Source organism: Ochotona curzoniae, unplaced genomic scaffold (assembly GCF_017591425.1).
Source record: "Ochotona curzoniae isolate NIBS_2020 unplaced genomic scaffold, NIBS_Ocur_1.0 patch349, whole genome shotgun sequence".
NCBI classification, from domain to species: Eukaryota; Metazoa; Chordata; class Mammalia; order Lagomorpha; family Ochotonidae; genus Ochotona; species Ochotona curzoniae.
In genome coordinates this window covers 18,681-35,485 of record NW_024466916.1, presented here as the reverse complement: position 1 = coordinate 35,485, position 16,805 = coordinate 18,681, and the positions used below count along the sequence as shown (strand labels likewise).

At 38.5% G+C, this 16,805-nt stretch overlaps 1 protein-coding gene across 1 annotated transcript in view; it reads right to left on the bottom strand.

Annotated features, from left to right (window-relative positions):
- The window catches only part of LOC121167217 (uncharacterized protein C3orf26 homolog), a gene marked incomplete at its 5' end in the record, with an annotated part of 31,301 nt that extends 17,600 nt beyond the window's left edge, over window positions 1–13,701 (bottom strand). Inside the window, 4 exon segments of the mRNA XM_040996616.1 lie at window positions 1,312–1,335; window positions 1,338–1,440; window positions 3,165–3,236; window positions 13,613–13,701. Coding sequence (XP_040852550.1) covers window positions 1,312–1,335; window positions 1,338–1,440; window positions 3,165–3,236; window positions 13,613–13,701 — 288 coding nt within the window.
- Window positions 13,702–16,805: the final 3,104 nt, after the last annotated feature.

The window sequence follows — 16,805 nt, the reverse complement described above, 5'->3', positions numbered from 1 at the left end:
TGAACCAACCAGAGCTGGGCCAGGGTGAAATCAGGAATCATGAACTCAACCCAGGTTTCTGCTGAGGGTAAGGAGACCCAACTACTTGAGCCATCACAGCTGCCTCCCAGGGTTTGCACTAGAGGAAGCTAGAACCAAGCTCAGAGCTGGGACTCAAAGCCAGGCACTGCAGGATGTGATGGGAGTGTCCCAAGCGGTGCCTTAACTGATGTAGCAAATGCTGGTCCCACATGCATGCCTCTAAATGTGTGTTTTAGCTTTATTTTAACTTATATTATCATTAGGGATTCTAAATCTTTAGAGTCTACTGGAAGAACAAAAAAGGATATCCAACAACTTCCAAAGAAAAAGAAAACATAATCACAAATCTTACTATGTGATGGTGCAGTGGCATAACAGACTGACCCTCTGCCTGTAATGCTGGCATTTCATATGGCATTGGTTTGTATCCTGACTGCTCCACTTCTGATACAATTCCCTGCTAATGGCCTGGGAAAGCAGTGGAGGATGGCTCAGGTCCTTGGGCCCCTGTACCCACATGGAAGACTTGGAAGATGCTCTTGGCTCCCAGCTTTAGACTGGCATAGCTCTGACTCTAGAGCTCATTTGGGGAGTGAACAAGCAGATGAAAGATCTCTACCCATCACTCCCTCTCTCTCAGTAATTCTGTTAAGTAAAATAAATAAATCTTCATAAAAATATTTAAGTTACTGCTTTGCATTTTAATGAACAAGTTACTGGTAATTACAACTATGTCCAGGGGAGGGTGTTGATGACAACATCCCAAACTGGCCACAGTTTGTATCCTGGTTTCTTCACTTTCATCCCACTTCCCTGCTGATGGCCTGGAAAAGCAGCAGAAAAATGGGATTTCAGATGTGGGAGACCCAGATGAAGCTCCTGGCTCCTGTCTTCAGGCTGGTCCAACAATGGCCATTGTGGCCGTTTGAGGAGTGAACCAGTGGAAGAAAGATTCTACCTCTCCTTCTATAACTCTGATTTAAAAAAAAAAAGCCCCAAACAAAACCACTTGTTAACTGAAGAAGTTCAGCATATAAAAAAAAAGCATTTATTTACTGATTCACTGTCTGAGACCCCTACCCATAACAATGGAGGGACTTCATAAAGTTCATTAAAAATGAAGTTAGAAGATAATTTTGCTTCAAAAGTTTTTGAAATCTATGTAAGTCTTCATACACTTTATGAAGACCCCATGAATACATGACATTACTTCTCACTTCATTTTCCATTGATTTTTGAAAGTACTTTTACAAAATTTACTCTTATTTTTGGGAAAATTGAAGGTGATACCTGGTAGGTTCAGTTCTTCTAATCAATCACCGAGCGACTGCTGCTGTAATAGTCCTTCATCAGCTTCTGTAGATTTTCAGGTGTGCCTGGCTTGGGCTCTGATTTTGCAAGAATATCAGTGATTTTCTTCTAAGATATGAACAGGAAGGTAAATGAAAAAATACATTATTTTAGCAATTGCCCACAGATAAATTTCTGTGTTGTTTACAATGGGTGTAGCTTTTGGAAAGAACCAAGTATGAATGTCACTTCTACATGAAACTCTTGGAGATCCTATTCAATATTCTGGTTTATAATTATTCCTTTGAAAAGCGAACATATGATTTGAAAAATTCTTTGAAACTCCTAGTCTAGGACTTTTGGGTGAAATGAAATTTCTGTAGAATTCTCCATCGTAGGGTAGGGTAATATTTTCTGTTAAAAGTTAAGCAATCGTGTTGCTATGGAAAATTCTTCTTAAGTTTTAGATGATTTCTGTTACTGGAAGAACAGCCCGAGAATTTCTTATCTAATCTGATTTTTGAGGCCTTAGTTCTCAGTTTGGACTTTGGACATTAGAGTGAATCCTGCAGGAATAATCAAAGCACAAAAGCCTAGTGGAAAGGGGGGATTTACACTCCCTAATCTCAAGCCTTGGGACACTGATGAGTCTTAAAATGGTCCCACAGAAAGAACAGTTACAGGAAATGCCTCCCAGCATCCTTTTCTAATTTGAATTATTGTGTGCAGATTTCATTAAATATCTATAATGTTGCAAAAAAAATGTTTAAGTTTCATCATATACGTCCCTTCTTACATCCTTCAAATGCACCCCTGAAGGCCCACTCTTCCCAGCCTTTTTCCCTTTCTCCAATCCCCTCATTTACATGCCAGTGCCAAGAATGATCAAGGTCTGTCAAAGGAATTAGCTCTCAAAAATATGTCATCAGTGGGTGCATTTTAGCATGATCTCAGCCAAGAGTAAACTCACTCAAGTTCTGACCTTGAGTCACCATAACTTAACACTCTCAAAGGGCTTTAATGTACAAACTATCAAAGAGAAGTCTAAGTCACTTCTTTAAGGTCTTGCCAAACCTCAGCCAATTTGGCATCTCCTATTTTCCTATTTGGCCATTTGCGAGAAAAGAAAACAAAGGCACACACACTCTGCAAGTCTGCCGTTAAGGAACTGCTTTGAGTCTCTCTTCTTCCCTCTAATCCCAATCATATTTCCTTTGCTGACTTCAGCAATGGGCCTTGCTTGGCAAGCAGAGAATTATACTGCTGTTTTCATAGCAGTGGTGAGAGCTGAAAGCTAACCATAGTTTCTTCAAGGCCGAACTGTAAAAAAGGGTTGCACAGGAACAACAGTCTTCCCCGTGCTTAGTCAAGTATTAGAACAGAGGAGAGCTTTGACCTTAACTTCTGGTTTCAAATTAGAGTCAGAAATGCTTTTTACTACCTTCATCTGCTTATTATTTTGTTTTGATTAATATTTTAAGGTACTGGATCTTAACAACTGAAATAAGTAGAAACAAAAGGTTGGTAAGTTTCTTTTCTTGGACAGAGCAAGAGGGGGGGAAGGTAAGTCCTGGGTTCCTTCTAGAATTAGAAACCATGTCTAATTAGAATTAGAATTGATCCCCAGTGAAATCACAGAGTGGCCAGCAAAGACATGTGGTGCTCCGCAAAGCAGAAATAAGAGTCAAAGAATTTAGATTTACAGGCTTTGATAGATACACTTATTACTAGGTACCTTAGGAAAGTCACCAAACCTCACTGATTCCCACAATTGCTATGTCTCTAATGAGATTACAATAGTCATTTCATCGAAGTATGATTTATAAAAATATGATGGAAGGCATTGGGCATACCTTTTTCCTCTTCTTAGTCTTGGTGGCACCCTCTTTTGTTTCCTTTGGTTGAATTAAGAAACATTCTTTAGGCTACAAAGAAAAAGGAAAAAGAATAACCCATAAATGAGAGAACTTTGTTTTCTATACAATGAAATGTGTATTAATGATATGAAACCCAAAGTGCTTTCTGCCACACATCTTTTCTTCAGAGTATTTCACAGAAAGTATCTGACAAAAAGAGATGTTGAAGGATCCACTGTAGTTTATTATGCAGGGAATAAACTGAGAGTATCTCAAAGTAAAATAGTGCAGATGACTTAACACCAGAACATCTTTGAACAAGGAATAACTTATTTGACTGGATATGTATGTGTACTTTGTATATGCAGGGTATTAAAGTTTGAAGAAAATGGCCAGTGTTGTGAAAAAAAAGGGGGGGGGAAGGTGGCAAAGACATATATGTGATTAAAATTAAAATGTGGGATCCGGTGTGATAGTGTAGTGGTTAAAGTCCTCGCCTTGCACACACCGGGATCCCATATAGGCACCGGTTCTAATCCTGGCAGCCCCACTTCCCATCCAGCTCCCTGCTTGTGGCCTGGCTCCAGTGGGCACAGCTGAGCCAATCCAGAGCTGCTTCTGGTCTTCCACGCTGGTGCCAAGTTTTTGGGTCATCCTCTACTTGTTTCCAAGGCCACAAACGGAGAGCAGGATGGGAAGTGGAACAGCTAGAACATGAACAGACACCCATGTGGAATCCTAGCACGTGCAAAACAAGGATTTCAGTCTCTTAGCCCATGCTAAGACATGGGCAGGCCCGTGATTTATTTTTTTAAGGCAAATTTACAGAGAGAAGGAGAGACAGAGAAAAAGATCCTCCATGGCTGGTTCACTTCCCAAATGGTCTCATTTGGATGGCCCAAAGCCTTGGGTCCCTGCACCTGCATGGGAGACCTAAAAGAAGAGCTCCTGGTTCCTGGCTTCGGATTGGCTCAGCTTCAGCCATTGCAGTCACTTGGGCAGTGAACCATTGGACAGAAGATCTTTCTCTCTGTCTCTCCTTCTCCTCTCTATATCTGCTTCTCCAATAAAAATAAATAAAATATTTAAAAAATATTAAAATGTGGTAAGATAATTTTTGATGGAGTGGGGTTCTCCATGTGTGTCAGCCCACGTTTCAGTCACCATGCCAGTCATTCCTTTCCTCTTTTCAATAAGCATAGAAAATCTAACATAGGATATATTCATGTGTGCTTTTACAAGACCAGCAGAACAAAATGTATTTTTAAAAGAGATTCCAAAATGAATGTCTCTGTAACGGTCTGATAACAGCTCTCAGCACCATGGCAGCCAGAGTCATCTGTTTGGCCTGGTGCAATGACCCCTGAGCATCCTACACAGTGTAGGGCTATTTTTACCCTGAGGGTTTTTTTTCATGTTAAAAAAAAAAACAGGAAATTTGGACTAAGACCTTGGCTTATAAAATAGAATGCCTCAGATTCCATATTTATTCATCATAAGCAGGAATATAAAATGTTTCCTGTGCTTTTAAGCAACATTTGCAAACAGGTTGCCAAAGGAGATTTAAAATATAAGTGTAATTTATTCGGAGTTTTCTCTTGAGTTTTTATTAGAACTAGAGAACACTCTAGTTTTCAGTTGGTAAATTGCTAACTAGAGTGATCTTGTCTCCACTGGGCTCTCTTTAAGATGATCACAGATGAATCTTTCTATGAAAGCTTGCAGACAGCCTGCAGATTAAGAATGCCTATGGCCTGAAGTCAGAGAAAGATAGAATGCTACATAATTTCTTCAAGACATTGGGCCAGGGATCAGCAGTTTCTAGACTATTGCAGTTATTGGAGACAGACTTCAAAGGGTCAGGATTAAAATAACATGGGAATGTTGAAATTTTAGCCTCTTCCCAATTATAACCAAAAACCTACAAAGACCAATTGCATCATAGCTAAAGAAAAGATAGTATGATCTTTTCATTTAGAAAGCTAAGCTGTATCGGGGATGTTGCTACATGCCAATTTGATGCTGCTACGTGCCAATCTGAAACTGGGCTGTGGCCCCTAATAAGTCACAGAAGCAGCCAGATGGCCCAAAGAGTCCAGTTACAGAGCAGGTCGTCACTCAGCCAGGCTTCCCCAGGCAAAGGCCTGAACATGCTTAGCAGAAGCCTTATGCTACTCTGCAGTGTCTTTACCAACATCAAAGCTTTGGTGAGGCAGATTTAGAAAACGATTACGTTTTCTTATTTTAGCCCATGCAGATGCTTTCTAGGAGTATATTCAACATGCTGGTTTTATTCCTCCTATTTACAGAACCAATGAATTCAAACAGAAATCTAGAAATGAGCTCAGTTACAAGGATACTAGCACTTTAATGATTAAGCAAATATGAAAATGAAACACGTTCAGGAAAAAAAGAGAATAGCTTTCTGCAGATTACAAATCAGGTTTAAGTGTGAACTTCACATTCTTAGATGTTCCTAAAGGAAATGTCATACATTTGTTTTCTGATACCAGTTCCCTTAGCTGGTCAGCATAATGGGGTCCATGTCCATACATCTGAGGTAGCAGCCTGGAGAAATCTGAATGCACAGCATCGAGCATTCTTACATTTAGTCAACTGCTTTACCAGTGCTGATGTTTACACTCAGAGATACCATGGAAGATGGTACAGGCGTTTGAGGTCTGCTTACTGTTTCTGGAAGCCAGTTCCAATACTATATGACTGACAGTTGATAAGTAACGTTTCTTGATTTGAAATGTAGTAATCTTAAATACAAAGTATGCAGCTGACTTCCAAAAAAATTTGTGAAAAACAGAATTGAAAGAAAAGTTTATTTTAGTGCAAAATTTTTTAAATCCATGCATACTTATTTGTCCCATAATGTGTTTGTGGCCTGGGAAAACAGTCGAGGATGGCCCAAAGCCTGGGGACCCTGTGTCTATGTGGGAGACCCAGAAGAAGCGCCTGGCTCCTGGCCTTGGTCGGCTCAGCTCTGGCCATTGCAGCCACTTGGGAACTGGACCAGCAGATGGAAGATCTTTCTGTCTCTCCTCCTCTCTGAAAATCTGACTTTCCAACAAAAATAAATAAAATCTTTTAAAAAAAATCAATAAGTTTGTGCACAAGTAGTTTCCATGATCTTAAAAAAAACAATAATTTATTTGAAAGGCAGAGTTATAGAAACATATACACACACAGGAAAGGAGGGAGGGAGAAAAAGGAGGAGAGAGAGGTAGAGAGAGAGAAGAGAATGATTGATTCCATCTGCTGGTTCACTCCCCAAATGACTACAACAGCCAGGGTTGGGTCAGATCAAAGCCAGAACCAAGAGCTTCTTCCAGATCTCCCCTATAATGCAGGGGTCCAAAGACTTGAGCTCCCTTCTGCTGCTTTCCCAGGCACATTAGCACATTAATGGAAGTGGAGCAGCCAGGATTTTAACTGGCACCTATGTGGGTTGCTGGCATCACAGGCAGCTTTGTTACAATGCCAGCCTCTCTGTGAACTTATTAATGCACTTCTCTTCAATATAAATAGACAGCTAAGGCTCAGATGTGTAAAGAAAGTACAAAATAAACAACATAAAGATGAAACCAGAGGGAAATGGGAGAATTTTTAAAAACAATTATAATATTCTCAGAGAGATTAAAGAAGATTTTGCTACCACGAAGCAAGAACAGGATGTTAAAAAAAATACCTGGAAGTGAAGATACATTGCAGTATGCATCTCTACTCCTGAACAAAAGGAGGACTCCCAATTAAAATGTTAAATAAATCTTGGTAATATATGACTAGATTTTCTACCATTGCCTATACCTATAATGCCATGATACACTTAAATAGCAGAATGTTAGACTTGTGACTGTTGCTGAAGGACTATACTATTGTAATAATAAGGGCAAAATAGTTGGCAGGGGAAGGAATGGGAAAGGAGGAAGAGCATGTGGAGGGGAAAATTCACATACCTATAAAAGTGCATCATGAGAAATAATTAAAAAATAAAAAGAAAGTAGAAAACATTTAAACATTAAAACAAATAAAGTTGTAATAAAAGCATAAGAGAAAATCTTGAAGATTTAAGCAGACTATCATAACGAGGTAAAAAATGGAAGGAAAAACATGGTAAGAAAATGAGAGAATCAGCCTGAGTCAACATTCCTATAAAAGGTTTCACAGAGGAATAAGTCATGTAAAATAATAAAAGAGTGATTAAAGAAATAATCCAAGAAAAGCTTTCTAGAACTAAAGGACGCTTTTTAGAATATGAAACCCCAAATTAAGAAATTCCGAAGTCGGAGCTAATGTTGTGGTATAGCAGGCTAAGCCTCTACCTCTGACTCCAGAATCCCTTATGGGATCTGTTGAGTTTCAGCTGCTCCACTTCCAGTATAGCTTCCTGCTAATGTGTCTGGGAAAGCAGTGGAACATAGACCAAGCACCTGGACCCCTTCACCCATATCAGACACCTGGAAGACGCTCTGGGCTCTGGCTTTGATCTGGACCTGACCTGATCATTGCGACCGTTTGAGGAGTGAACAAATGAATGGAAAGATTCTCTCTATTTCTCTCCTCCTCCCTCTGTAGCTCTGCCTTTCAAATAAATAAATCCCGAATCTTTAAATCAGAAAAATACACAACTTACATCAATGTAAATTTTTAGAAAATCATGGACAAAGGGAAGATTTAAAAATGTCCAGAAAGAAAAATAAACACATACAAAACAAAGATTAGGAAAAATAAGTGTGTCAAGACTTCTCAACAAAAATAATGACTACTAGAGTCTAGTGGAATGATGCCTCCAAAATTATAAGTGATGTTTATTTGTAAATAGATTTTTATACCCAGCCAAAGTACCAATCAAGTGTATAGTTAGAATAAAGATATTTTGGATATTTAAGGCCTAATTTTTCCTTTATGCAGTTTTGATGGCTGTATTCCAGCATTAAGGGCTCAACTGAGACAAAGGAAATTATAGGATCTAGCAAAAAGAGTGCAATCAAAGAGTTATTGTAAGGGCATCCCAGAATGACAGTTAAGAGGTCTCAATTGTTCAGTAGGGCTGGAGAGTTACCTATTGAGAATGGGATTCAGAAGTCTGCAGGAAAGCAAAGTAACATATTAGAGCATATGGAAAATATTACTTATGGGCATGTGGAAGAAATGTTGGAACACATGGAAACAATTCACAATAGGGACACCGCAAGACAGGAAAATAAAGAAATGAGTCACTTATTAATGCCATGAAAAGAAAGACTTATATAAGAAAGAAGGAATGATTATAACATATTTTTTTCTCTCTACATTGAATAATATTTCCATAGTCATAATAATGTAATATTGGCAATTGTTTTAACCAAAGTCACTGACATTGTGTTGTGTGGGATACAATATATGGAGAGTAAATAGGAAGCAAGTGGGAGAGATTTTGGTCATATCCTATGTTGGGGAGCTAGTAGATTATGAAAGAAATTGATAAATCAAAAAAGAGTGATGTAAACTGTGAGACAATAAATAAATGAAGAAGTCTAGAAAAGTTGAGATTTTTCTCTAAGGAAAAAAAAGGAAAGAAAAAAAGTAGGCCAAGAGTGATGAAGAGGAGTGCTACTTTTTCATTGACACCTATTCAAGTCCAGGCTTCTCCTCTTCCCATCCAGCTCCTTGCTAATGTACCTGAGAAAGCAGTGGAGGATTGTCCAAGCGCTCGGACCTCTGTGCCCATGTGGGAGTCCTGGACAAAGTTCCTGACTCCTGACTTTGGACTGGTCCAGCTCTGGCCGTTGTGACTATTTGAGGAGTGACACAGCGGATAGATGACAGCTCTCCTTCTGTCTGTTCCTCCATCTCTCTGTAATTCTGCTTTTCAAACAAATAGATAAACTAATCCTAAAAAAATCCTTGATAGTATTTGATTAAAAAAAGATATAAGATTACTAAATATGTAAGATTTAAACTGACTTAAATTTAAAATGTCATTTATAAGAAAACAAGCATGTTTGTTGCAACAATTACAACAGTTAAGAACTGGCTTTTGGTTTCTTTTAGACTTCATTAGAAGTTACTTGATACAGAAAATATATAAAACTGTAAAATAGATGGCTCTTGACAAGGATAAAAAGTAACCCAAATTTTCATACACAAATGATAGTGCAAAATGGTACCATCCTTTTGGAAAACAGTGTAACAGTGGCTATATAAAATTAACTCAGCACAAGTTATGTGTTTATGCAAGAAAAATTAAAAAACAAATGTCCAGGAGTAGATATTTGGTGTGGAATTTCAAGATAACACGTGGGATGCTAACATCCTACACCAGTGACTGGTTTGGTGTCCCAGTTTTGCTTCCAGTTCTAACTTCCTGATCATGTGCGTCCTTGCGGGCAGCAGGTAATGGCTCAAGTACTGGGGTCTCTGATACTGCTTTTGGAGAAGAACTGAATTTCAGGTTCCTGGCTTTTGCCTTGCCTAGTTCTGGCTGTTGAGGTCATGTGGGGAATCACTGGAGGGAAAAAATCTGTGTGTGTGTGTGTGTGTGTGTGTGTGTGTGTGTGTGTGTGTGTGTGTGTGTGTGTTTCTGTCTTCCAAAATAATGCATATACTTTTATGTACTTGAAATTTTAAAACAGGAGAAATTAATTTGGGGAGAAAAACAGAATAGTTGCTGCTGTTGGAGTGAGCAGTTTGGAAAGGTGACTTACAGCTGTATTTTTGTTTAACCCAGTGGAGCCTTTTGTTACAGTCTTGTATGGAGCTGTCAGAACCCATTGAACAGTATATTTAATATATGTGCATTTATTATATATTAACTTTACTTCAAAGCAAAATCTAAAAAATATTTTTTAAAACATTAAATTTTAGTTAATGATATGCACAGTGAAGTACTTGGGAGAGTAAACTGATTTTACAAATTACTTTTAAATGCTTCAGACTTAAAGCAATTGATGGTTGGTGTGCCTTAATATATTGTTTAAGAATTTTCAGACTTTAAATGCACTGAAGACAAGGGCTTGAAAAAAGTGAGGAAGGTCTTACTGGATATGGGAGAAAGGGGTATTATTATGTAGTAGACAGTTTAGTAATTCCGTTATTTGTAATTATATGGAAACTATCAGATGTGTATAATGATTTCTAAACACATACTAATTTTCATTGGGAAAAAAAAGGAGGACTCAGACTGCAGAACAAAGAGCCTGAAGGAAATAGTCAAGAACCAGGAGAATTATTCCTGTATATTCAGACATTATGGAGAAATTTCTAACATTTGCCCTAATGGACTTCAGAAGGGTGTGTACCAATGTAATCCTGATATCTGCTATCTTCCCACCCGTTTGAATTCATGTGTTACCAGAAGTTATTAGGTCAGTGTCTTCCTGCTCCACCCCCCACTGTATGCTGGTTATGTTGGAAAGAAAACTTGTCTGTTTATTTTTTTAAGTTGAGACGAACTGTACTCAAAGATCTATAGTTAAGGAACCTCAATTTTGGATTTAATTTAGATGATGAGTTCATACTATAATAGAATGAGACTTTTGCTAGCTTCTGAAGGGATACCTTCTAATATCAGAAAATGTGAATCACTTGGGGCCAGAGGGCACAGGTGGTAGTGATTCCAAGACAATTGCCAATGAGCTCTGTCTCATCATATCCATGTCCCTCTGGCCCCAACCTCTGAATGCAGACTGGATTGTCTCTCTCAACAGGCCGCATGACAGGAGCGATGAGACATCAACACTGAGATCAGGCACTAGACGACTGTGCTTTCTGTGCTGAGTACTCTTGCCTGCTCTCTTTTGGGTCAGTTGGTCTGAGGGAGATCAGCTGTGATGCTATGAAGCCACCCTGAGGAGAGGATCACACAGGAAGAGACTGAGGTCTTCCAACAAATACCCAACTGAGCTTCAAGGTGACTCCCCGTTGAGACTTCTAACCTCAGCTGAAAGCTTGACTGGTACCCTGATGAAAGACGTGGAGTCAGATGTATCTACACTACATCTGTGAAATAGAAAAGTCACGAGATAATGAATTTTTTATTTTAAAGCTACTAACCTTTGAGCAATTTGTCATACAACAATAAATTAGTACCAAGGATAGAAGCAGAACTATCATGGAAAGGAAGAAGGTGAGGTGGAGAGTAGATAGGACATAGTCCTGTTTTAACAACAGTAAAGAATGATCTTGGAGAGAAAATATGAAAGGAATAGGAAAGGATCGGTCCAAATAAAGAAATGGAAATAGCATTCAAGTAGAAAAAGCACTCTTTAGACCCCTGCATTTCATATCACAGTACCTGGTTCAAGTTCCAGGTACTCAGCTTCCAATCCAGCTTCTTCCTACTGCATCAGGAAGGCAGCAGGTGATGGCTTAAGTGGCTGGGTTCCTGACACCCAAAAGGGAGACTCAAATGGAGTTCCTGGCTTCTTCTTGGGCCTGCCCAAAATGTCTGTTTGTGGAAATTTGGGGAGTGAACCGACAGAACTTCTCTCTATTGCTTGACTTTCAAAAAAATAAATCTCAAAAAACAAAAAAGATTCAGAAGGCATCAATGTCAGGGATTTACTGGCTTGCAAAGTGGGACACAAAAGACTAAAGAGTAGGGGAAAACTGAGATACGGATACAGTCCTTCATTGATTCATTTCATGAATAACAAATGCCAATTTTTACAAGATTCATGTCAGGTGCTGTGGAGATACACTGATAAAACTCTGTCCTTGAAGTGGTACAGCCTGGTATGTAAGATCAGAGACCCGGATAAACAGTACTCAGTTGAGGCACAGAGATCTGGGTAAATTCAGAAACAAGGAAAATTCTCTGGCCAGAGAAATGATAACAGAATTGGAGAGAGCATTATGTCTCCCTAAGATGTGGAGTATTTGATGGCATTGGTAGTGAAGGAAGTAACCGCAAGAGGAAGGTTATTAAAATGGACAGCAAACTCTTAAGCTCTTGTATTTATTTATTTATTTATGTTTGGCAATTCCTGTGATCAATAAAGAACATCCAATGTACTAATCCAATGGCCAATCCAAGGTGAAAATGGAAGTGGAGGCAAGAGCTTCCTCAGAGCGTGTTCACTCACAGCCCTGGTAGTCATGACTCAATTGGGAAACAAGATCCAGGAGGGGCACAGGATTCCCAACAGGGTTGACCAAAATTGATCTTTACCAAGACACATGATAATCAGGGTCTCTTCAATTGAACATAAGGAAAAGATCCTTAAATGTGCATGTGAAAAAAATCAACTGACATATGAAGGAATGCCAATTAAACTCACAGGAGACCTCTCACAGAAAACTCTACTGGCCAGAAGGGAATGGAGAACTCCACCTCAAGGAAATAAATTGAAAACCAAGGTATATTTAAATTGTTGGTCGATGAAGGGATCGTTAAACAAAAACTAGTATGGTGCCTTTGAACAAAATATTTAGTGGAAAGAGAGAAAGCCAAGATGACAGGTTATTAAATACATGTACTTTTCTATGTTCTTTTTTTAACCACAATAAAAACATAATTAACCATTAAATGAGTTGAATAATCAACACATCAATGATTTAACTTTTGCTAACCAGCCTGAAGTACTTAAGAGATATTAAATCAGTTAATTCTCATTGCAACTCTCTGCGGAAGATATAATTGTTACCACCATTTTACCAATAAGGAGCTGAAGGAATGGAGGAATTTAAATTGCCCAAGGCCACATCACTTGTAATGAATTACTATGCTAAACTGCTTTCAACAGTTAATCTAAACATGGTCCTAATTTTGGTAATGGTCACCTTCTAGTGGAGTGGATTGAGAGTATTTATATACTATGGGAATACTAATCAATACCACGAAGATGGTAACTCTGGATTGACACTATGTGTTCTTTAAACATCACACAGAAAGTTTGCAATTAAATCTGGTGGATCCCTAATGGGAGAAGGCAATAAAAAGATGTGACTGGCATTTCAAAGGCCAGTGAGAAGATTCAAAAGGTAATAGGAAGTCATAGGTCCAGTAAGCAAAGCTCATCCAAACGGCCACTTAGGGCAATACAAAGGAAGTAAATCCTTGGTAAGAATGAACATGATAGTTCAAGGTGCTGCGTTAGACCTGAGGGGTCTGCTGGCAGCATGAATGGCATTGTAATCTTGCACTTGGGTGGAAGTCACCCTCCCTATCTTTCTGCTATTTGTCTCCTTAAGAACTGAACTCAATATTTAATACAAATGTTATGTGAAAATCTAACATTGTTATAAAGTCATGTGATTATTTAAAAAAAAAAAGGGAGAAAAGTAGACAGTGCTTGTTTACAACCAAGAACAGCCGTCACTGTCAATGGCAAGGAAGGTAGGTGCTTCCTTCAAATCCCACCGACAGCTGATATTAGGGCAAAGGAAATGCTGGAAAGGGGTGGAGGAGGCTGGTTTCAGAATCTAACAGGTTAACTGTCCCATAGTGATGGTACCTGTTTGGTTTTCTTTGACTGGGCAGGGACTGGAGCTGTCTCCTGCTGCATCACTTCTGTATCTCCACCTGCTTCAACATCTGATGCATCTAGGAAAAACAAAGTGAAAATTAGAAAAGAAATTCTTTTACTCATTGTTAGTGCACTAGAATGGCAGTCTTGTTTACCCAGATGTGCATTAAAAAAAGTTTAATTTTGGAACTTAATAAGGACTGTTTGAAGTGTTTAAAAAATGTTTTTAAGTGTTGATAATGACAAGAAGCCATTTTATGATTATAATAAGTGACCATGATTAGCATTATTGAGTAGTCAGTACTTGCTTAACAGTGGGCTTCATCTATATTTTTATATTTAATTCTTACAATATAATGACTAATTTAACAAGCAGTTCCTCATTTATAGACAAGAAAACTGCTGTTTATGTAGAGAAGTAATATGATTTTCCCCAGGTCACACCCTCTGGGAACTGAGGACTATTTGAGTCCAGAATCTTCTCCAGTAAGTGATACCTGTATCCAGTCATCCCATCCTGAACGTGCAGCTACTTAGCTCTAGGGGCTATGTTAGGAGACTGTGACAAACGATTACAGGTTATGATGAATTCCCATTTTGAAAATCTTTTTATTTTGCCACAGTGAAAAAGACACATTTACTATAAGAATTAGGGAAAATAAAAGTTGTAACAGTCTTCCTGTTTATAAAGCTCTACGAAGAAATAGGACAGCTGTTAAGTTTCCTGTTCTGCAGGCTTTAGTAGTTTCTTCCATTATACCCGAGTGGGAGTGTCTCAGCTGTGGGCTGCATAAGGCCACAAAATCATTTGGTCTGGCTCTGCCAAGGCCGTCACAGGTACGACTGGAAATTCAACAGATTTATAGCAGGCTAACTTTTAAGATGGTAATTTTTATAGGGCCCGTGAATGATGTTATAAACAGCCAAATGACTCTTGACAGAAAAGGTTCTATACCCCTGCTTTAAACAAATAAACAAAAACTTTTTATCTTCAAAAGCCATTATTCATTCTTTTCAAGTTTCCCTATATATTTCGAAGTGAGCCCCAAATGGAAATTTGTAAGCAAACTTGGTTAGAATTCACATTAAGGTTCTAATTAACTAGCCTGGCAGAGTAGAACTTTAAAAACTCTACAATCTGTGATAGTAAGTTTTATATGTCAGCTTGACTGAGCCTCAGAATATCCAGAGGTTTGGTCAAACATTATTCTAGGTACTTCTGGGAAGTGCTTTTGGAAAGATTACCATTTAGACAGCCATACCGAATAAAGCAGATCATGCACCATAGTTGGGTGAGCCAATTCATTCAATTCAATAAAAAAGCCGACCCTAGGGCCAGCATAGTGGCTCAACAGGTTAAATCCTTGCCTTGCAAGCACTAGGATCCCATATGGGCAATGGCTTTGTGTCCCGACTGCTTCACTTCCTTTCCAGGCTGTTTTGTTGGCCTGAGAAAGCAATGCACAATGACTCAAGTTCTTGGGATTCTGCATCTGCTTGGGAAACTCAAAAGCAGCTCCTAGCTCCTGGCTTTTTGCTTCGGATTAGCTCAGCTCCCGCCATTTTAGCCATTTGTGGAGTGAATCAGCAAATGGAAGACGATATCTCTCTATTTCTCTGTCTATAAAATGTGCCTTTAAAATAAAAATAAATCTTAAAAAATAACAAGGCTGACACTTCCCTGAAAAAGAGAGACTTATTTCTGACTTTAGGTTTGAATGGCAACATGGGCTGTTCCTGGCTCTTGAACCTGTCAGCCATGAGTTCTGGGTTTCCAACTTCTGGACTCACTTGAAGATCTTGAGACTTACTACCTCCATAATCCCTGTAATCCTTTCTCTGTGTATCTCCTTTGGTTCTGCTTCTCACGAGAACCTTGGCTAAAAATCACTCTTATAATTGTGTAGCATGGCAAAGGGATATTCAATGGGGTAGGGAAAAATGACAGGGCTTTAAAAATAAGCAATTAAGTTGTCATTAACATTACTTACAGAATTTGCGCCTTCAGAAAGATAGCTATACTGGTTAAACTATTCCCTATTCCTTTGATTATGTACCATTAAATATCTTAGGGAGAGGAAGAGGGTTAAAGAGGCTCTCTAAAGATGTACAGATCAGCTTGCAACTATGGACCACAGTAGGGAACCTCTTCGGTTATCTTTTTGCCTTGGTTATCTAAGGCTTGGCGCTAAAGAAGCCGGCTACCTGAAAACACCAAAAGGAATAGGTCAAAAAAAGGCCAAAAAGTCTTTAGAAAGAGCGAAAAGCCAGGAAACAAGCAGTCTAGAAAGACTGAAAACTTTTTGACATTAACCACCTGACTCCAGTAAAACACCATTGAAAAACTAGGCCCCATCTCAAACATCACAGATAGAATGGTAGTTCAGACTTCCGCCCTTATCAGGCGCTTCTCAGAAGAATGGTGTCAGAGATGACCAAATAGGAATCCGGGACTCTCACCTCTAGCAGGGGATAACTATCACTTCCACTGTCACCATCCCCTCAGTAGAGACCACGTGGAGGAGCCAAGGCTTTCACACTCTCCTGGCAGGAACGAGGTATCAGATATGGACTAGTAGTGAGATGGGAGAGATGGGACTTTCACTAATGTCATCAGATGACACCTACATTAGAGATTTTAACCACTGTCCAAAAGAGCTATGGAAGAAATACACTAAAAAAAAATACTGATATAAATCAAAGTGGGGTTTTAGAAAGTGTTTGAGTAACCCACAGGAATATAGGAAAAAGAAGATAAAAACAGTGAATAAAGAGAAGAGAGAAAATCAAATGACAGATTTATGCCATAATAAACAATTACATTAAATATAAATAAATATAAATTACATAAATGTAAATCCAAATAAAAATTAGTGTATATAGATACACCAATTTAAAAACAGAATTGACAGGTTAACAACATGATCTTTATATGCTGTATAAATAATCTGAACATGTATACTTAATATAGCAAGTAAAATAAAGAATAGAGAAAGACATAATATGTAATTACTGGTAAGGAAAGCAAGAATGGCTATATTAAATTGATAGCATAGACTGAATGAAATAATGATAAAAAAGGGCTACTCTCTCAAAACGATACAAAAATTCAAATTTTTAGGCAACAAAAAAACACAGCTTAAAATAAGTGAAGCAAAATTTGATAGATCTGAAAGAAGAA